This window comes from Rhineura floridana, chromosome 1, assembly GCF_030035675.1.
Source record: "Rhineura floridana isolate rRhiFlo1 chromosome 1, rRhiFlo1.hap2, whole genome shotgun sequence".
Classification (NCBI taxonomy): domain Eukaryota; kingdom Metazoa; phylum Chordata; class Lepidosauria; order Squamata; family Rhineuridae; genus Rhineura; species Rhineura floridana.
Genome location: NC_084480.1, coordinates 253,274,651 through 253,297,729, shown reverse-complemented (window position 1 = coordinate 253,297,729; position 23,079 = coordinate 253,274,651). Strand labels below are relative to the sequence as shown.

The 23,079-nt window shown below is 41.7% G+C and overlaps 1 protein-coding gene across 6 annotated transcripts in view; it reads right to left on the bottom strand.

The window, feature by feature from the left end:
- Positions 1 to 23,079, bottom strand: part of ASXL3 (ASXL transcriptional regulator 3) — a 197,348-nt gene that overhangs the window by 122,617 nt on the left and 51,652 nt on the right. For 5 of the 6 annotated variants that reach the window (XM_061598056.1, XM_061598065.1, XM_061598049.1 and 2 more), the window contains one exon: positions 22,986 to 23,068. The exons of the other annotated variant lie outside the window; for it this stretch is intronic. In XM_061598056.1, coding sequence (XP_061454040.1) covers positions 22,986 to 23,068 — 83 coding nt within the window. The remainder of the gene's footprint in view (positions 1 to 22,985; positions 23,069 to 23,079) is intronic. 6 annotated transcript variants of the gene reach the window in all.

Here is a 23,079-nt window from a genome sequence, read left to right as displayed (position 1 = left end):
CTGAATTCAATGGAGCTTACTCCCAGGTATATGGGATTAGCATTGCAGCTTTGCTCCCACACAGTGAGTATAGGATCAAGGCCAGTACCAGGCATAACTGGGTCCTTGGGCACCAGCCTGCTCTGGGCCCATGGCGCCAGAGCCCAACACCTCCCCATACAGGTGGCATGGGGCTAATACGCCTGCCCACATACCCCACCTACCTCTCATGTTGTGTGAATGACATGCACGCATAGCATGCATGCCTGCCATCAACCAAGATGGTGGTGGTGGTGTCAGCACATTAAGTAAGCCTGCCACCATCTTGGGTGATGGCAGGCATGCGCACCTAGTGTGCATGGCATTCATACTGATGGGAGAGGTAGGCGAGGCATGTGAGCAGGCTTACTGAAACCCACACTGTCTGTATTGGGGGGGTGCCTCAGAGTTCCCTCTCCATTCCACAACTGCAGAAAGGGAGTGCCACCCTCTCACCCAAACAAAGGGCTCCTCTGAGTTGCAGGGGCCCTCGGTCAGGCAGCCCTGTATAGGATTAAAGCTTCATATTGGGCAGGTTTTCAAAACAGGCTATGAATTAGACAAATACACTGCCCTCCTCAACAGCCCATCAACATTTAAACTTTTAAAAATTCTTTATAATTAGAAAAACATAACACATTATAAGCTGCAGCATGTACACATTTAAAAATTTCTGTTCAAAAATTATTTGAAAGATAAAATGTATAATATGCTATTTTTTGCAAGTAATTAAAAAAAACCCTGCACATACAATTTTATTATAATCATAACTGAAATTGTGTACTGGGCATGCCTACCAGGAGCCTGCTGTGATCTGTTCTAGTGCAATCCTATGCATGTTTAGTCAGAAGCAAGTCCCAATGTATTCAGATCTTCTGCACAGAGAATGTACTGTTTATGCTGCTGAATGCTATAAATTTACTAGCAGGAAAAGGAAACTGTTTGCAGAACTTGCACTGGGGTTAACCTATTCCTAGAGGTCAACAAATCCCTTGCCAATCACAATAACGTCTTCGCGAAAAACCTGAAAGGGCAGGGATTGGAGCAGCTGGTACAAACAGAAGTCTCGGGGGGAGTAGCTGACAATTTGGGGCATATCTCTTGAACCAGACCACCTGGAAAGTTTTTTTTTTTTTAAGAAAAATGAAAGCTAAGAGTCCAGAGAGCGAGGTGACTCACCTGGAGAGGACCCCCAAAAAACTGGAGTCTCTGGGCAAAAACCAGAGACCTGGAAACCGTATCTTGGAACCATCTTTGTCCATGGAAGCCCAGGTGACCTCTGTAGTGAAAAGCACCTATCGCCAGCTTCGGTGGACAACTTAATTTGGCCTCTGTACTCCATGTGTTGGTAATCTCACATTTGGACTATTGTAATGTGCTCTACATACTGCTTCCCTTGCAGCTGGCCTGGAAACTGCATCCACAGCCCAGGTGGTGAATGGGATCAGCACTAGCTGCCTATTAGCCACAATGCCAGTTTTCAGGTACTGCTACTTATATGTAAAGTCCTACATAACTTTGGACCAGGTTGTCTGAAAAACCAACTTCCTGTCCACTGCCAAGTAAGTGCAGTAACATCAGCAAATGGAACGTGGTTAGTTTTCCAAAGACCTAATTATTGGCTTGTGGTAACATGAAAGCGTTTTTTTTCCACTGATGGCACCAGTGTTGTGGAAGTAGTGGCTGGTGAGGCAGTGCGGATGGAACACTGCTGCACTTGCAGCTTTTGAATGCAGATGGGGGGTCACTGCCACTGACCAAGAGGGAGCGGGTGATGCGTGGGAGCGCAATGCAGAACAGCACAGCAATTCCACTGCTCTTGCTGCCCTCCCCTCTCAGTCAGTGGTAGCGACCTGCTGCATTTGGAAGTCAGGAGAGCAGTTGTGCTCTCCCTGCATCACTTTAGTAGCCACTACTGTTTGTGGAATGCCCTCCCTGCTAAAATATGAGAGGCCCTGCCCCACCAGTATTGGCATTTTGCCAGTTCTTGAAGATCAACCCATTTAAAGCAAGCATTCCCCTGATCTTGAACTTTCTGATTTGTTTTTAACCGTTTTAATTTTTATTATTTTTAACTTGCTTGTTTTATTGTGTATTTTAATTACAGATGTTTTCAATGCTTTGATGGAACCGTTCTATAGTGTATTTTGATTATGTATAGATTTTATAATTGATTTTATACTCAAACAAATTAAAAGCCATTTTGGCACATAAGTGGTATATAATTTTAGTAGTAGTAGTAGTAGTAGTTTGTAGATTTAGAAAACACATTAAAATGAAAACAAGGTCTTTTCATCTCATAGATAACATGGTTGAAGTTTAGCTGTTCTAGAATTAGAGGGATTTTTTAATTATGATGCAAAAATAAACTAAAAAAAATAAGACAAGCCTACTGGATCAGGGCAATGGCCCATCTAGTCTCACAGTGGCCAACAAGATGCCCAAAGAAAGGCCAGAAGCAGGACCTGAGTGCAACAGCACTCCCTCTACTTGTAATTTCTACAAACTGGTATTCAGAGAGCGGCTTACGGCGTGGTCAGATAACGCTGCATCAAAGCAAGTGTTACCCCCCAGTTTGCTGTCACTTCCTATATCACAAAAAGTCCAATCTTTCGGGGAAGCATATTTGTTGTGTAAGACCTCCCAGTCAACAATAACTTTGCAACCTGAAATTGCCAGTATTTGACTGAATCTCAATTGAAAATATTGGCAGTCTGGAAGTTTCCTCAGATATACAGGGAAAATAGGGGGAAACAGTTGTGGCAGCCATCTGTGCCAGTTGCAGAGCAAAGCAGAAAGTGTCTGGGACAGAAGTGAAAGTACTGGCTTTTCCATGAGCACAAAATCTCACTCAGTTAGAATGTGCAGTAGATTTGTTTTATTTTTTAAAAGCCAGATACACACTGGAGATAAAGAAAGGACTTTAGGTCAGGTCTGGCTTATTTATTTTGTTTTGTTTGTTATATTTATTTGTAGAGTACTTTTTAGTCTATGAACAAATTATCTCTGGGATGATATGGGGGTTAATTTACACTCATCCCAGGTACCTAACCCACTGGGGAACATCACTAATACATATCCCCAACCCTGAGACCCAACAGTCTGTCTTAAGTTGTGACCTAGGCCAACTGGAATTGGACCATTTATGCTGCTGTCTTCAGTTGGCCCCATACTGAATAATCATAGGTATAACTAGGTTTCTGCAACTGAAGCAATTTTCAACAACTCTATAGAGTTTCTGCAACACTGAATGTCAAGACACATCTGAAACAGATAAAAGATCAGAAATAAATTAGTGATTAAGCATATAGTGCCCAAAGTACCCATCCATTCTTAGATTCAGTGTTGTAATAGAACTGGTAATAGGATGAAATTCTCTGCTTTCTTACTTGTAAGCTTCTTTACACTTTATTTTCGTGCAATTTTCTTGAAATACAATTATTTTAAATTGCTCAAACTTGTCACATACCATTATTTACCCACATGACACAGTGAGCCCACATCACTACAGGCTTTCCCCCATCGTTTGCATAATGGATGGACTATGAACAGGCTATCCAAAATGCAACATGAGATAGTGCTGGAAGAAGAGACCCCCCCAGGTCAGATGGCACTCACCGAGCTACTGGGGAAGAACAAAGGACAAGTACGAGTAGAGCTATGACTAATGACACAACTGGGTCAAAGCCAAATTCAAGCCCAGAGGCTGATGTGCACAGAAGCAAAAGGAAGTCCAGAGTGGTACAACGTGCACAACAGGAACATGGAATGTGAGAAGCATTAACCAGAGAAAGGTAGAAATTGTCAAGCAAGAAATGGAACGTATCAACATTACAATACTTGGCGTGAGTGAATTAAAATGGACGGAAAGGGGACATTTTTAATCAGGCAACTACAAAATATTTTATGCAGGAAATGATTAAGAAGAAATGGGGTTGCTCTGATAGTGAGAAGTGATGTAGCAAAAGCAAGTAGGAGCTATAACACAAGGTCTGAGTGGGTGATATCAATGAGATTACATGGGAAACCTATCAACATAACCATCATCCAAGTCTATGCTCCAATGGCAAACACATAAGAAGAGGAATTGGAGAGATTTTACACAGAAGTACAGAAAGAAATTGATCACACACCAAAACAGGATGTTCTGATAATCATGGGGGACAGGAATGCAAAAGTAGGGAACAAAGAAAAATGAGAAATTGTGGGGAAATGGGGTTTAGGAGATAGAAATGAAGCAGGAGACTTACTGAGTTCTGTGAAGCCAATAATCTGTTTCTTGCAAACACATTTTTTGAGCAACCGAAGACATAACTGTACATGTAGTCATCACCAAATGGTCAATACAGAAATCAAATTGATTAGATAACTGGCAGCAGAAGATGGAGAAGTTCCATACTTTCTGCAAAATCAAGTCCAGGAGTAGACTGATACAGATCATGAACTAGTCATATCAAAATCAGAGTAAAGCTAAAGAAGAAGAACAAAGCAATCATAATGGCAAAATACAATTTAAATATCCCAGAAGAATATAAAGATCAAATAAGGAACAGATTTGAGGCTTTAAACTTAGTTGATAGAGAACCAGAAGAACTATGGATTGAAGTCAGAGACATTATCAGGGAAGAATGCAAAAAGACAATACCTCTAATTAAAAAGAAGGAAAAACCTTGATGACTGATGAAACTCTTTAAATGGTTAAAGACAGAGTGAAAGCAAAAGCAGATAGAAACAAGGTCAGAACCCTAAATGCAATAATACAGCAACTAGTATGTAGGGACAAATAGAACTATTCTAGTAGTTATTGTATAGAAATAGAAGAGGATAATGAAAAAAGGTAGGACAAGAGCCCTGTTCCAAAAGATTAGAGAAATTAAAGGGAAATTTAAACCAAGAGTAGAGATGTTGAATAATCAACAGGGGAACACACTGACTGACCGAGATGAAATAAAAGGAAGATGGAAGCAATACACGGAAGAATTATATAAAAGAGATGCAAGGATGACAGAGTCATTCACGGAGGAACCATATGATGTAGAACCAGAAATTTTAGAATGTGAGGTGGAAGCTGCTCTTAAAATACTTGGAAGAAACAAATCACCAGGAATAGATGTCATACCAGTAGAGTTGCTACAAATTACTGAGACTGAATCTGTCCAAATTTTGACAGAAATTTGTCAACAAATATGGAAAACTAAACAATGGCCCACAGACTGGAAGCGTTCAATATATATCCCAATTCCAAAGAAAGGGGATCCCAGGGAATGCAGTAATTATCAAACTATTGCCTTAATATCCCATGCAAGTAAAGTAATGCTCAAGATTCTACAACAAAGGCTCTTACCATATATGGAGCGAGAAATGCCATATGTCCAAGCTGGATTTAGAAAGGGAGGAAGTACCAGAGATCATATTGCAAACATACATTGGATAATGGAACGGACCAAAGAATTTCAGAAGAAAATCACCCTGTGCTTTATAGATTACAACAAAGCCTTTGATTGTGTAGATCACAAAAAACTATGGAATGCTTTAAAAGAAATGGGGGTGCCACAGCATCTGACTGTCCTGATGCGCAATCTATACTCTGGACAAGAGGCTACTGTAAGGACAGAATGTGGAGAAACCATTTGGTTCCCAATCAGAAAGTGTGTGAGACGGGTGTATTTTGTCACTCTGTTTGTTTAATCTATACACAGAACATATCATATGGAAAGTGGGGTTGGGCCAAGATGAAGGAGGTATGAAATTTGGGGGGAGAAATATCAATAATGTAAGATATGTAGATGATGGGATATTACTAGCAAAAACCAGTAATGATCTGAAACGAATGCTGAGGAAAGTTAAACAGGAAAGCACAAAAGCAGGACTATAACTAAACATCAAGAAGATTAAAGTAATGACAACAAAAGATTTATGTAACTTTAAAGTTAACAATGAGGAAATTGAACTTGTCAAGGATTATCTATACCTTGGCACGGACTTTAACCAAAATGGTGACAATAGTCAAGAAATCAGGAGAAAGCTAGGACTGGGGAGAATAGCTGAGAGAACTAGAAAAGGTCCTCAAATGCAAAGATATGCCACTGAACACTAAAGTCAGGATCATTCAGACCATGGTACTCCTGATCTCTATGTATGGATGTGAAAGTTGGTCAGTGAAAAAAGCGGTAAGAGAAAAATCAACTCCTTTGAAATGTGGTGTTGGAGGAGGCTTTGCGCATACCATGGACTGCAAAAAAGACAAATAATGTTAGAACTATCACTAGAAGCTAAAATGATGAAATTGAGGTTATCATACTTTGGACACATAATGAGAAGACATGATTCACTAGAAAAAACAATAATGCTGGGGAAAACAGAAAGGAGTAGAAAAAGAGGGGGACCAAACAAGAGATGGATTGATTCCATAAAGGAAGCCACAGACCTGAACTTACAAGATCTGAACAGGGTGGTCTACAACAGATGCTATAGAGGTTGCAGATTCATAGGGTCGCCATAAGTCATAATTGACTTGAAGGCACATAATACACACACACAATGCATATAGCTACAATTACTGTTCTTTCTGTCTTTGTGTTCAGTTTGTGTGTACAATTGCTATTCTTTCTGTCTTAGAGCACATGCGCTGAATGCAGAAAGTCTCCAGTATTGGTTCTTAGACAGCAGAGCTGGGAAAGACCCTTCCCTGAGACCCTGGATATCTGCTGCCAGTCAAGGAGACAATAGTGGGCTAAACAGACAAATTATCTGATTTGGTGTAGATTAGCTTTATAAATTCAACCCCCCTTAGCAACCAAGAAGACCTTTGACTGCTATTTTTGCTGATATTGGCTAATGCTTCTAGGAAATCTTTTGTAATTATCACAATAAAAGCAGACATTTAAACATAACCATTAAAATACTAAAACTACAACAGCAGCTATTGATCTTAATCATCATTCACTGAGCACGGCTTGAATGAACACGAAGCAACAATTTTCCTAAACTTAAATAGATATGGACTTGGTGCACATGTGGAACCTTATATATGATCCTTTGAACTCTACAGGTTATAGGGTGGCATATGAAATTTATGAAATAAATAAAATAAATATTGTGTCTTAACTGTTCAAGATAAAAAAAGTAAAATGAAAAGGGATTTTGCCCAAAGAATATACCGCATGTACTACATTTACCCTACATAGAGCCATCAGTGCCATACGGAGATTAGAGTCTCTTCCCCTCCTTCTAAAGTATACTTGTCAAAATTCTGTTGCCACAGGAAAGGAATTCATGAAATAAACCATCTTTGAAAGTAGTAGCAATAATAGGAATAGTAGCAATTTGTGTTGCTGACAATTACAGGATTCATGAAACACAAGCATTCCGATATAAGTTTTTCTAGCATATGATCGCTCTTTTACTGCTACAAATATTCTTAACCAAATTGCAACCCCAGAAAGCAATAGTCACTTAAAGAGCATGGATTTAAAGTAGCATAATAAGCCTACAGAGCCTAAAGAGAGGGACCATTCAGATCACTCTCATTGATAAAGGATTATGATTATCTTCCTAAAAACTCACTTTGATTTTAAAAGGGAGAACAGATACATATAAATTCATTATAATCCATATTATAATATAGTCTACACTTGCAAAGCTAAACATGTTAATATTTGTACAACAACAGTTACAAAACTTTCTGCCTTTCCCACTACACATGGAAATACTTCTGCTTCCTATCCATAATCATGCCAGTGAGGTGGGCTTCTTGCTTGCCTTTCTTTTGCTGCAGAGTAATGGCATGAAAAGCATGGACAGAGGTCACCGGAAATTCTTTGTGCAATGTCCAATGGTTCTTTTGAACCCACTACAGCCACAGGCATCAGTGTAATCCTGATCTATGGTCTCATCCAGATGAATACAGGCAGAGGAGCTGCCAAGCACACAGGTAGATGTGCGAATATTCCACCATTGCTGGGCACACGACGATGCAAGTCACTGTTTGTACCATGCTAGTCACAGAGAGTGCTTAGAAGAGGGTTCTAGGAGTCCCACGACAGAAGGCATAATTCACTGGTCAATTCAAATGAGAAACGGCCATTCCCCTGACAACCAAATCATGCAGCACATGTCTACTCAGATGTAAGTTCCACTGGGTTACTCCCAGGTAAATGTGTATTGGATTGTAGCCTAAATCATCTTTTCATGGTTTTGCAAGAGCATGTTTTTTAAAAAAATCCTCCAAAATTGCAACCCTGTGAATCGCCATTTCACATATTGTCACATCGAGCTATCTTCTTGAAGTTGCATCTGTCAAGTAATTCATATGCTGCAAAGTGCACGCACAGGCCAACCTTTGTTGGCTTGAGACTTGGTCACTTTCAAATGTGTTTAGGATAAGACTACGAAACCATCTCACCTAGGATAGGGAGAGGGAAAGAATCAAACTTCTATGAATCAAATCTGCAGAAGAAGAATGCTCCTGGGATGAAAGCTTAAAGTTAAGCAGCAGGTATAGCAGATCAAGCTTCTCTCTTGCCTTGATGTGATAGCACCACAAATAAATAAAAAATATAAATGCTTTATTTGTTCTGCTTATGTATGTGTTGCATTAAATGATTTACAAAGAGGAACTGGAAAGTGTTAAGAAACAAGTGTTGTGTAGCAGTTAAGAGCATTGGACAAGGACCCAGGAGACCAAGGTTCAAATCCCCACTCCACTATGAAGCTTGCTGGGTGACCTTGGCTTGTCACAGTCTCTCAGCCTAACCTACCTCACAGAGTTGTTGTGGGGATAAAATGGAGGGAAGAGAACCATGTACAGCACCTTGAGCTCCTTGGAGGAAAGGTGAGATATAAATGTAATAAATAATAATAAACATTTAGCCACACCCATTTTTGCACTACAGCCACACCCTTTTACATGTGGCCCCCAGAGGGTTGACCACTGTTCAATGTGGCCCTCAACCTGAAACAAATTAATTACCCCTGGTGCATAGGACTGCAACCCAAGTCTTAATGAAATGTGACACCTGTGGAAGACACAGTAGGAGCAAACCAAAGCCAGTGGTGCAGCCCCATTCTTCTACAACCATGTCATAGATTTCTTTGACCTGTACTCACATAAACATTAGCAGATGCCATTTTCCTGTCTTCTAATCCTATACGGAAAATATACAATATATCTAAGCCCTGAGCATTGATCTAGCTAAAATTAGTTGTGACTAAGTCCCACTGAAAGCTATGAAACACGCTCAGCTGTTTTCAGCAGGACTCATGATACATGATATTGTCTGATACATGCTTCCTTGGAAGTAAGTCCTACTGAATAGACTTAGTCAGGGAACTTTAGCTGGATTGGGCCTCTGCATCCTTCGTGCCAGGTAAAGTACCAGTATTTCATTTTCCATAGCAGCTGAACTGTGGCTGATCGGAATTTATATATCTGTTCTCAGCAGTATAGTGGCAAATCCAGAAGTGCAGGATCCCTTCATGATAGTCACACCATGCCTCCTCACTCACTTGCTCTCCGTCATCATCTCCACACTCCTCAGTCCTTCCCCGTGTGTTTTCTCACACAACAACAGACATCCCTAGGAGCCAATTAGCATGACAGGGGAGTATGTTAGAGTGTGTTAGCTACTGAGAAGAGTATTCTCAGTGGCTCACTCACATCCTTTTACTCTGATTGGCTCCAATCAACAAGAAAGGACAAGAAAACATGTTAGAATGTTCTTCTCAGTGGCTAACACCCTCTCCTTTCATGCTGATTGACTTGTAGGACACTGGAGACACTGGGAACCTGCTCCCAAAAACATAAGGGGTCTAAGACCCTCCGAGACCCTGGATGACTACACCCCTGCCTGTTCTACAGAAAAATTTTGTAATTCTTACTACCTTCTCCTATTGAAAGAAATTTTTGGAAAGGTTAAAAAGAACACAAATCTTTTACAGTCCCGAAATTGTTTACCTTGAAAGCTGTTTTTCCTTCCAGGTACAGAGAACAGGATTGCCCAGATGAGGATCTTTTTACAACTGATTGTCACAGCAGGAAATATATTTTAAAAAACAAAACCTGAAATGTGGGTCTCAGACAATATAGTTCTATCATATGTGTGCACTTTCCAACAAAGCTTGTGTTCACATTAATGTATGGATTTTATTTCTGAGGTGCACTTTGGCTTTTAGTCATATTTTTTTATCTTTTCTAATTTTCTCCCTGCTGCACTTCATATTTGAGGCACAGGGAAAGAATGAATCAACTGAGGAATTGAATGCCTTAACAATATGAGAGAAAAAACAAATTTGTGGACCATGAAGTCTGACAGAATCTTACTATAATTTGACTTTGAACAATAACGTAACTTCTAATACCTAAGCCCAATTAAATCTAAACTGATAATACAATGAAAGGGACTTTTAGCTTCTTCAAAATGATTACAGTGAATAAACCTTTGCCAAAGTAGCATATGATTAGGCAAAGATTTCCATAAAAAGCCCCCACCCCCTAAAATTACCAAACGTTTGTGGGCAGAAATACCAAAACTAATATTTAGTATTAAAGAGAAGAAGCCCTTCAAATCAATGCAAACCAAAAACTTTTCAGAGATCTATGACACGTTGGTAATCACCTTCAGAGTTTCTTCAGGTACTGATAACAGTTGGGCTGGTTTGCACATAATACTAAACCACAGTTTAGTGTGATGTGGACAATCCTCAGTGAGCCTAAGAAAAATGTTGCACTTACATGTTCTCCATACCCTTTTCTTTTCCCATGTGGTTGGAAGAATAACTTCTGTCAAGGTTTTTTTTTTTGCTTTCAAAGAATCTCAGCTTAGGTTACATGCAAAACAGCAATCCTGGTTTAAAACAAACAACAGTTAGTCAATAAACAAGTCAATTTCATGCCATCTTGTTTATCTAACCATTGGTGCTTTAAACTAGGATTTCTTGTTTGCAAATAAGAGTTAGCCAAGATTCTTTCAAAGTGAAAGTAATCTTGTAGAAATTCTCTTCCTAGCTGCACAGGAGAAGGGAGTGGGGAGAATACCCATCTGACAGTTCCCTTGGGCTCACTGAGGTTCATCCTCTTCGCACAAAGCTATGGTTTAGTGCTACATGCAAACCAGCCAAATACATTCCAATGCATGTTGGCTTAATACTTACACATTTTTTCACTGAGACTACTTAACTAACCACAGAATGGTCAGATTGCAGTTGAAGTGGTAGTACTGGTGAGGCCCTAGAAAACAGGTACAATAGACAAAATATTTGAGGGTTGCTAATGCAACATTTTTAAAAAGAAAAGTCAGTCTTAAGTTTTTTTAAAGCACAAATTATGTTTTTACATAATTTGAAATGAACAGCTCTAAAGTGCTAGCATATATTTTCATTACTTGGGGCCAAAGGGTTACTTTCTTACTGCAGGAAGGGCATGTTCATTGCATGCCTTATGCCTGAGCCCAGATTCTCCTCCTCTAGTTCACAATCAAGCCAGCAAATGGGAATCTTTCTAGGGATTCAAAGAGTTATCTCTTTCCTCAGAGGTGGCCCAAGACATTTTGTTGCCCGAGGCAAAAGATACTCCTTCTACCAGTTCCATATACAGAACCCAACTGGACTGACAGCTGGATCTTGTGTCAACTATGGTGATGGGGCAGCATCTTCCATCATGCCTGAAGGCAGAAAGTTAGAAGGCATGTAGTACAGACAGCTCTGTCCCCAGCCTCTCACCACTGCTCAGTCCCCAACTTGGCCCACACTGCTTGCTGCCCACTCAAAGAAATGTTAAGAACACTAGAAGAGCAAATACCATAGTTCAATTATGTGGTGTGTGAAGAAGTCTATGTCCTTTTGTCTGTTCTGAATCTCCCAACATTCAGCTTTACTGGATGGGACTGTGTTGTAATACTGTGTATGAAACCGAAAAACTTCTCTCTGTCCACCTTCTTCACACCATGTGTAATATAGGCACCTCTAATATTTATTTATTAGATGTCTTACCCGCCCTTCATATAAGGTCCCTGGTCAGGTTACAATAATAAAATATAAAATTGCAAAAACAGATAAAACTATTTCAATTACAAAACACTTAAAACTATTCAAAATAGAACCGAAAAGAGGTTCAGTAAAAGATGTCCCCCCGCCTTGCCTTTATTCTAAACTAAAATCTCTCAAGTCTTGTAACCTTTCCTCATAGAGGAATTGTTCCATCCCCTGGATCATCTTGGTTGCCCTTTTCTTTGAACCTTTTCCAACCCTTCAATGTCCTTTTTGAGGTGAGGCGACCAGAACTGTACACAGCATTCCATAAAATGGTCTCACAATAGATTTGAATAACTGGCAGCTTTATTTTCAATTCCTTTCCTAATTAGCCTTACTATGGAATTTGCCTTTTTTGCAGCTGCCACAGACTGGGTCAACATCTTCATCAAGCTATCCACTGTGACCCCAAGGTCTCGTTCCTGATTAGTCACCACCAGTTCGGACCCCGTTACTATATATGTAAAATTAGTGAAATAAAATTGGCTGATTTTGCATCACTTTGCAGTTGCTTACACTTAATTGCATTTCTAAATATCAAACCAGGGATGGGCAATCTATAGCCTTCTAGATGTGATTGGATTTCACCATCACCTATCAGCCAGCACAGCCAATGGTTGGGGATGATCATTTTCATTGCTCTTTTGGGAGCTTTTTCAGCTCTACAATATCCTTTTTCTGGTGCAGCAACCAGAACTGTATTCCAAATATGATTTCACCATAGATTTGTATAACAGCATTATCCTATCAACAGATTTGTATAACAGCATTATCCTATCAACATACTGCAATTCAGCAATATGTTATAACATTAGATGAGCAATGTACAGTGTATGCTGGAGTCATGATTTGAACTGGCTGCTCCTCTTCTTGTTTGCTCAATCAAAGGCCTTTCCCAATGACACTGTCTATTACTCATTGGGAGGTGGTGATTAGGTGAGACAGACAGACAGCCAAGAACAACAAACATGACCACCAATGCCTGAGCACAGCTCAGGAGGATAAGAACAGTGGGAGCAGTCAAGGGGATTGTCCAGGGGGCTGACACCATCCATACCCCTTAGCATTCTCCATCCAAGGCAGCCATTCCATTCTGCCTAATAATAGGGCTGGTCCAACATACTGCATAGTCATTTCTCCCTCCTCGATTTTTAGTTTAGTATGACCATTAGCCCTCATAAAAAAAATGAAATATGACATTCAAAAACAAAAAGAGTAGAAGCAAGCATTTCTCAAGGTTGCCACGCTGGGTTCCTTTGAATGAAGGTGCGGGATATAAATTTAATAATAAATAAATTAACACTCTTCCTTCAAAATACAGGACTCTACTGCCTCCCGATTATTGAATATTCCCATACAGACACCCCATCCAGTGTATAAAAATCATAAAATTGCATTCAGTGTAGAGAATAAAAGCAGAAGCTCCTATCTATGCTGTAGGAAGCTGAGTGTACTACTGAAACCATCACTTTCTTTACCTCCCTGATTAAAGTATTTTTGCAGGGCAGAAATAAACAAAGAAACTATTGTTCTCCTCTGTCCCTTTGCTGGATTTATTTCTTGGAAGTGTGACACAATTTTAATTCTTTAAAATTCTACACATATAGAGCATGCTTTTACATATCTTAATTAGCTCATGGGCTGCTGTATAATTTGTAAGAGACTGATGTGGATGCTCTTGTTTTGTGGCAGTAGACTGGACAGGCTGTTGTGTTGTTGTTCAGAAGAACAGTAGAAAGCAGGAATGGGGTTGTTTCTCACAAAATAATTGTGACCAAATACAGCTAGTATTACCTGCCTTGTGCCTCTGGTTCATCAGGGCTGTTTCTTTTTAATGAAAGCTCGAAATGTGAGCCAACTAATTTATTTATTTATTTATTTATTGGATTTGTTAGACGCCCATCTGGCAGGTTGTCCTGCCACTCTGGGCGACGTACAGTAAAATACATGGTACATTCAATATAAAAACATATACACGAAAATTAAACCATGTTCAGCTGCATCCAGACCAGTCAGGATGAGGCCTACAAATCCCCGCCTATCTTTAGAAAGGTCCAAGTGGACAGCAAGTGGCATGGCTAGAACCTGCAAGGCACTCCTAATGTAAGTATATGCAGAGCATAAAGTGTGATTTTATCCAGGTCTCACCAGGGCTTAGGGTTCAAATCCACAAATGTAAAACCACAGGAAGGATGTGGACAAGGGCCACAGCTCAATAATAGAACTTCAGCCTTGCATGCAGAAGGTCCCAAGTTCAATCCCTGGCATCTCCAGGAAGGGCTGGGAAAGGCTTCTGCCTGAAACCCGGGAGAGCTGCTGCCAGTCAGTGTAGAAAATACTGAGCTAGATGGGCCAATTGTCTGACTTAGTATAAGGAAGCTTCCTATGTCCCTATTTGTGCCTCTGTTCATGTTGCTATTGGTGAATGGGTTTGGGACAGGGTTTGTGAACAGGGAACACAGAGGAAGAAATCAGCTGTATAGACTTTCAACTGTGTTAATACAGAAAGATGCTTGTTTTCTCAAATGCCAATGCATAGGCTGAATAAGCCAGTTCTGCAGGAAGTTCTAGTAGGTCTTGTACACATAATACTGAACAAGCCAAAAGCTACCTTTTCTCCTTAGTGCAAAAGCTGAGTTGTTTCCCAGCATGTTCCAGTCCTAAGCGTTAGCTTGTTAAAGAACCATCTTGTTCTGTAACATTTTTCCTTTGAATTTTTCCACTTTCTGTAAGCAGTCCAGTGGTTTTCTGCCTGCCGGGATTGTCCCAGTCAATCACTGGAAAGGGCAGCTCTGCTATGCAGAGAAAACTGAATTAAGGGATGTTATGATTTGATCCAGGGTCTTCTCTCAGATAGACTGTTGCAGGTTCCCTTGCTCAATCTTAGCTGAGGAATGCATCTCCACTACAGCAGAACTGTTTGGTTCGATGGCCCTGTTCCTAAGCCAGACAAATGCCCCCTGCTGTCCAACTATACTTGCAAGGCAACCTGTAGGGCTTATCCAAACGGAGCAGGATAATCCACCATTTGTTTGTCAGCTGATAGTCCTCACTTTTTGCCTTTTTGTTCACTGTTTCCCAATGAAAAAAAATGTCCCAATGAAATTCCCGATTTCAAACAGCAAATCGCAGTTTTGCCGGTATTGGAAGGAGCGGATTTAACCCGCGAAAATGCGTGACACCGAGCGACATCATTTGGATGACCAAAAAATAATAAGCACACATAGTGCACGTGTCACACATTTTGCAGTCGTCTGGATGAGCCCGTAGTCTTGGAAGTACCTTGCCAAGCTTCCTGGCCAGCTCCTCAAGCTGATTTGGGAAACCCTACTACTGCTTCCCTTCCCTGATGTTACCTGTGCCCACATCAGTCTCTTTGATTCCAGTCCTTTTGACTCCTCCTCCTTTTTGTCCTGATCTTCAAATATATTTCTGAGCTAAAGGCTCTGCTTATTCTTGACACTGGTTGTTGCCTGTTCCAGCTCAGCTCAACCAACGCCTGTCTTTGTTCTGCAAATATATCATATCCTAAGGGAGACTGGCTTCCTTATCTTGCTCCTTCAAGCCCAGTCTATTTTCTGCCAATGACACGGGCCCTGATGTGGTATCCATACCCAACTGAAAATACAGCCCACATTTACCTACACATGACCATGGGGAAATTCTCATGCATCAGATTAGAGTTGGGGGCAGTTTGGCAGAGGGTGGAAGACTGTGTTTGCTAAGGGAAACTACTTCCTAGGTATTTTTTCCCCACTCTGCCTGTGTTGGTCCCATTTTCATGACGAAGATTTGATCTCCTTATCTATTACAGCTGTTTTGTATCTCATGTTGCTTTCACACTAGGCTTTTTCTGCATAATTGCCATCATTCACTTTTCATGGAGAATCCAGACAAAGATATAGACAAATAGTTGTATTCCATTGTTTCCTGCATTGGTTTCCTATGGTTTTTTAGACTTACTTAGTGATCATTTAAAAAAAATTAAAATGCAATTGCAACACCAGCCTATTCCGTGTGGACAAAGTGCTATTGAGATTTTTTCCAGGCTCCTATGCCTTTAATTAAATATTTCCTAGTTGTAGGTTCTAGCTGTTTTATTGCTTCCTCTTGGGAGCAGAGGAGCATTACTGATTAATAGCCTGTTAATTACCTGCTGAAATAGCTCCCTTAATTGTCCCTTATTATCTGATCCTTTTCCATGAAATGGGGACAGACTTTAATTACTGATCACCTATCATTATCTTTTTCATTTCATTTTTATACAGCAAGTTCATGCTGTTTTGTTCTATAGAAACAAAAAGTAAAAAAATAAGAGGAACTCGGTGATTAGAGCCTTCCCCACCATATGAATATAAACTGATAAGAGGAAGAATTTAAGAGGCTGTTCTTCCATAATTTCACCGCCACATTCATCATGAAGTGGTTAGAACCTGCAAGCAGGAAACTTTTAATAAATGTTGGAAGGGACCTTTGCTGAACGGAACACTTCTGAATAAACATCATAAAAGGATCTTGGTCATGGAAAAGAAGATTTTTGAATAATATTGCACTATTTTTTAAGTGCTGTGAAACCTCCATTTTAACTAGCTGATTGCAAAAAAGTAATGCCTCAGCAGTGCTAAAGCACTCTAGTGTAGGAACAATCTCATTGCTTCTTCAGTTAAAACATAAATTTCTCCATTCTCTCTTGCCTTCAGTTATATAGCAACAGAATTTCTTAAAGTAAGTGCTAAACTTTACATATACATTTGTATACATGTTTACAACACAATACTGCACCATAATACAATTCATGCAAGATTAAACAGTTTTTCCTTTTTAACTTGTTACTGGCAGTTTATACATTTCCACTGCACTGATTTTTATCTTTCATTTTTTACAGCACTGAATGGGCCATTTATGCTAGCTGAAGTGATTTTTTCTAGAGGTTTTTTTAAACACACAGTTACAGGTTTCCTTTATTTCCTGTTCCAATTACTTTGTTTGTTGCCACTTCCCCACTAACCAACCTCTTCAATTATACATTCTATAATAATACAATAACATGTGGGAATAAATGGTGAAGACAATATCATCATCAAGGGGTACTGCTTTTATAATATGAACAACAACAACAGAAGCCAGAGTTCAGTCGCTGCCTATGACAAAACAAGAAAAGAGGAACAGCAACACATCTCTTACTGTGGAGAAGAGTAGAAAACAACTGAAACAATTGTAGAACAATATTTTATTTTCTTGTCTGCTTACTTACGTAGCTCAGCACCTGCAGTCTCATATTCATTTGCTGAACCTTTCTTCCCCCAAATTTGGTAGTTGCACCAAGCATCAGCATATACTGAGTGCATTTTTGAGACTTTTGGAGCAATTCTGTCTTCACTTCTATGTAAAGTTACTGTAATTGCTTGCATTGCTTCTAGGCACTCATTTGTTATAGCTGATTACACAAACCTATAGAGTATACAAGTAAATTGCAATGGATCTCCACTTTATTCTTTTTCAGAAAATGGTGCTATACGATAAGTTAATGCAACACACACACTCTTCTGGATAATGAGAGGGGGTAGAACGTAAGTCTCAAGAAGGACTGCCCAGAGAATACAGCCTACTCCCAACTTTCCCTTTTCTTTTCTCAAAAGGGTAATCATTGTGCAGTTTCAGACTGTATAGTATCCATTTTTTGGATCTTCATCTACCTCAGTCAGGGAATGGTACCAAAGATGCATTTTTTGTTCTTCACAGTGGTCTTTGCTAACAACAAATTTACTCTCTTGATCTTTTTTTATGACTTTTGTATCACTGATCAACAGAAGCTGACACATTTGTGGGAGTTGATAGGAATTCAAGGTTCTCAGGCTGCTTCCTGATAATGGGAAGTAAGCTCTCTGAATGGGAGCAATAATAATTGCATTTTTTTAGCATTCCATGTTAATATAATATATGAGCAAATAGAGATTAACAGTGATGTACCTCCAGTATACTGACAACACCTAACTCTTCTGTTGATCCTAACCAGGTTGTGCAACCCCACTGCTTTACTTTGTTGGCTTGTTAATTTAGGAAGCCTTCCCCAAACTGTTGCCCTCCAGATGTTATAGGACTCCAACTCCCATCATCATCCATGGCTATTGGCCACGCTGGCTAGAGCCCCTATGTAGTACAAAGCCTTTAAGTCTTTCCCAATCAACTGCAGTTGGATAGATGGACAGGATACCCTCCTACCAACTTCATCTGGTGAGGAGGTTGTGCTCTTTTCTTGACCTGCATCTGGCAAGAATCCCATATAATTCCATATATATATCATGTGGTCAAGACCCCTGTCCAAAGCAGCAGTCTGCACTCAGATGATGAGAGACCAGCTGGGGCCAGCAGCGCAGGAGGCAGATGTCCAAACCATCACCTAGAGCAATAGCCTGGGTCTCAGCCCCAACTCAATTAGTCAACCAGCACCAGAGAATAATCCAGAACATAATCCTGGGAACATAAAAGCCTTCAGTTCGCTCTCAGACTTCTTTGGAGCAACTTGTCCACACGGGGCTATCCTTGGTGCTGCAACTAATGACTGTTCTTGCTCCATCATGCTCTGTGTCAAGGAAAGGACAAGAGAAATGCACAAATGTGGTTGATATGAGGCTGGCTTTGAAGGCTACTCACAGGTAGGCCCAGTGCTTCCATGAGGCAGACTGAGGCAATTTTCTCAGGCAGAGAAGACAGAGAATTAGCACTTCTTGAGCCCCTGCCCACTAGCCTCGCTCACTGGCCACTGCTGAGGTTGCTGCTGCCATCACCCAGCAAGACTCCTGCAGGGCTCTCCACTTCTTCCCTCGGAAAGGGCCACAGACCAGTGGGTAGAGCAGCTGTTTGCATGCAGAAGCTCCCAGATTTAGTAGGGCTAAGAGAGACTCCTGTCTAAAAGCCTGGAAAGCTGCTGCCAGTCAGTGTAAAAAATACTAAACTAGATGAGCCAATGGTCTGACTCAGTTTAAGGCAACTTCCTATGTTCCTCTCTGCCTTGCTCTGAAGGTGATACTTCCTCAGAGCAAGACATTCCAGGCAAGGCGGTCTGGAAGAGTGCTTGTGTCATTGTTTTGCTGTGGTGGCTAGAAATTCTGTTTTAAAACTAATCTAAAGTGACAAAAGTGAAGGACCCCTTTGCTCAGAGCAAGGCAGAGAGTGAAGTGAAAGAAGAGTGGGTCATAGGAGGAGAGGAGGATGTAGTGAAGTCCCCTAACTCAGGTGGGGCCATGTCTCATGCTAGTCATGTTCACAAGCTTAATCTTTGTCCAAGTCTTATTCTTTCAAATTACTAGTTGAAATTTAGCATACATATGTTTTATAAATTCATTGTTTCCCACTAAAAGGCAGGAACAACTAAGAACAAAAGAAGAGCCTGCTGGCTCAGCCCTGTGGTCCATCTAGATCAGCATCCTATTCTCACAGTAGCCAATCAGATGCCCATGGGAAGCCTGCAAGCAGCATCTGCACACAAGAGTACAGTAGGGCCCCGCTTTATGGCGTTCTGTTTTCTGGCGTTCCGCTGATGCGGCGGCTTTCAATTAGGGGAAATTCCCCGTTTTAAAGCCGATTTTGCGCTTTTGCAGCATTTTCGCACGACGCAACCCATTATAGTCAATGGGTTCCGCTTTACAGCGATTTCCGCTTTACGGTGGGGGCCTGGTCCCTAACTCACCATATAAGCGGGGCCCTACTGTATCCTCTCCTCCTGTGGTTTCCAGCAACTGGTATTCAGAAACATACTGCCTCTGACCATATAGGCAGAGCGTAGCCATCATGCCTAGTAGCCACTGATGGTCTTATCCTCCATGTGTTTGTCAAATCCTCTTTTAAAGCCATCCAAAATGCTAGTAAGTTCTGTAAGATTAAAGTTACTTACAGCAGAATCCTATCCATATCTACTTAGAAGTACGTCCCATTGGTTTATTTATTTTCTATTTATTTATTAGATTTATTAGTCTCCCATCTGGCTGGTTGTCCAGCCACTCTGGGCGACGTACAGAATAAAAACATACAAATACATTTAAACATTAAAATCTCAACAATATAATAAACCTAACCCACCCCAAAAGCCTGTCTGAAGAGCCAGGTCTTCAAGGCCTGGCGGAAGCTCATCATATAGCGGGGGCGTGCCGGAGATCATTTGGGAGGGGATTCCACAGAGTGGGAGCCACAATAGAAAAAGCCCTCTCCCTAGTCCTCAGCAGTCTGTTTTAACTGGTAGGATAGAAAGGAGGCCTTTTGAGGCTGATCTTGTTGCGCGGCATCCTTGATGAGGCTGGAGGTGCTCTTTCAGATAAACTGGGCCGAGACCATATAGGGTTTTAAAGGTCAAAACCAACAGCGTGAATTGGGCCCGGAAAATAACCGGCAACCAGCGCAACTCCTTCAGCACTGGAGTGATGTGATCTCGCCGGCAGCTGCCTTTGATCAGGCGAGCCGCCGCATTCTGTACCAGTTGCAGCTTCCGGACCATTTTCAAGGGTAACCCCACGTAGAGCACATTATAGTAGTCTAGGCAGGAGGAGACGAGGGCATGTACCACCGATAGGAGCAGATGATTGGGAAGGTAGGGGCGCAGCCTCCGTATCAGATGGAGTTGATACAGCGCCACCCGGCTCACAGCTGAAACCTGAGCCTCCATGGACAGCTGGGAGTTGAGAATGACCCCCAGGCTGCAGACCTGGTCTTTCAGAGGCAATTGTACCCCACTGAGGACCAGGTGAACATCCCCCAACCCTCCCTTGTCAACCACGAACAGTACCTCGGTTTTGTCAGGGTTCAGCTTATTCCTTCCCATCCAACCATTCACCGACTCCAGGCACTTGGACAGGGTTTCTACAGCCAACCTCGGTGAGGACTTGAATGACAGGTAGAGCTGCGTGTCATCCGCATACTGGTGACACTGCAACCCAAATCCTCTAATGATAGCCCCCAGCGGCTTTATATAGATGTTGAACAGCATCAGGGAGAGGATAGAACCCTGTGGCACCCCACAAGTGAGAGGCCAAGGATCCAAAACCTCATCCCCCAATGCCACTCTCTGGTACCTACCAGAGAGGAAGGAACGGAACCACTGCAATACAGTGCCCCTTATACCTAACCTCTCCAGACGGTCCAGAAGGATACTGTGGTCAACGGTATCAAAAGCCGCTGAGAGATCAAGGAGGACAGGGAAAGTGCATTTGCCCCTATCCAGCACCCTCCTCATATCATCCACCGAGGCGACCAAGGCCATTTCAGTCCCATGTCCAGGCCTGAAGCCTGATTGAAATGGATCCAGATAATCCGCTTCCTCCAAGTGTGCTTGCAACTGCTGCGCCACCACCCGCTCAACCGTCATGCCAAAGAATGACAGATTTGAGACTGGGCGAAAGTTGTTCAAATCTTGGGGATCCAAGGAGGGCTTCTTTAGAATCAGTTTTATTACTGCCTCCTTGAGAGCTGATGGTATTACTCCCTCTTCCAGGGACGTATTTACCACCACCTTGATCCCCTCGCCCAGTCTATCCTTGCAGCTCATAATGAGCCATGACGGGCAAGGGTCGAGTAAGCAAGTGGTTGGCTTTAAGGCTGAAAGCACCTTGTCCACTTCATCAGAAGGAAGAAGCTGAAACCGATCCCACACCACCATAGCACCACTGGCCGCCTCTGGCTTGCTCACTGTGTCCACAGTGCATGGAATGGCACTCTTAATCCGATCAATTTTATCCGCAAAGTGCTCTGCAAACTCATCACAGGAGGCCTTAACATAGTCCATCGGTTCCGGGGCAACTGGACCGACCAGGCTCCGGACCAGTTGGAACAGCCTTCTGGGAAAACACTCTGCAGATGCAATAGAGGCAGCATAAAAATCCTTCTTTGCTGCCCTTATTGCCACATGGTAGGCTGCTGCAGCTGCTCTAACCCATGCCCGATTGTCATCACAGCAAGATTTCCACCACTGGCGCTCTAGCCGTCTCACCTCCTGCCTCAGAGTTCGCAACCTTGGAGTATACCATGGTGCTGTCTGAGCTCTATTCAGGGGGAGAGGGTGTTTCGGAGCCACCCAGTCTAATGCCCCAGTGATTGCAGCATTCCACCCCTCCACCAGGGTCTCATCCGAGTGGCCGTGTGCCTGCTCCAGAGAATCCGCAAGCGCATTCAGGAATCCATCTGGATCCATCAGACGCCTGGGCCGGACCATCCTAATGGGTTCACTGCAATGTTTCAATGTTTTACTCCCAAGTAAGTGTATATAGCATGGATCAGGAACCTCTAGCCTGCGGGCCAAATTAGATTTGCCAGATCTTCTAATCTGGCCAGCAAGGTTGTTTTTCCCCAGCCATGCCCACCTGTCACTCACCTGACATTATATGGCACTCTAAGGCTCCCAATTATTCCTTTGGAAGTATGGTTTGCATTCAGCACTGTTTAAATGTTGTGCTGAATGCAAGCCACATTGCTGGGGTTGGATTCATTTCAGAGCTCCACATCAAAGCTCTCAAGTGGATTTGATATGTGCTGAAAGCAGCATGGCTTGCACAAGGCACCAAATTTAAACAGTGACAAGTGTAAGTCACACTTGCAAAGGTACAATTGGGAGCCTTAAAGTGCACTCCCAATTGTTCTTTTGCTTTGGTCAGCACCAAGCCCATTTGACATCATATGAAATATGGCCCACCAAAAGTTGGCCACAATGGGATCTGGTCCACTGACCAAAAATGTTCCCCCCCCCGGATGTATAGAATTGCAGCTATATTGACTTTTTCAATGTTGCTTCTACTATCTATTTGCAACAGTTGTTAGATAGTTAGGTTTCCTCTGTAATCCTGGCTCCAACACAATATACTATTTCTTGCATCACAAACAGCATACCAACCTCAAATTAGATATTTTCCTCAAATGTGGTCTGTTGTAAAGGTAAATATCACACAAATACTGACCTTGTTTCTTTCAACCCTTCTTTCTGAATAACTTCCAATATTTGCTTTGCAGTCATTGGCGAGTTGGGATGTTTTTCCAGTGCCTAGAAAGAAA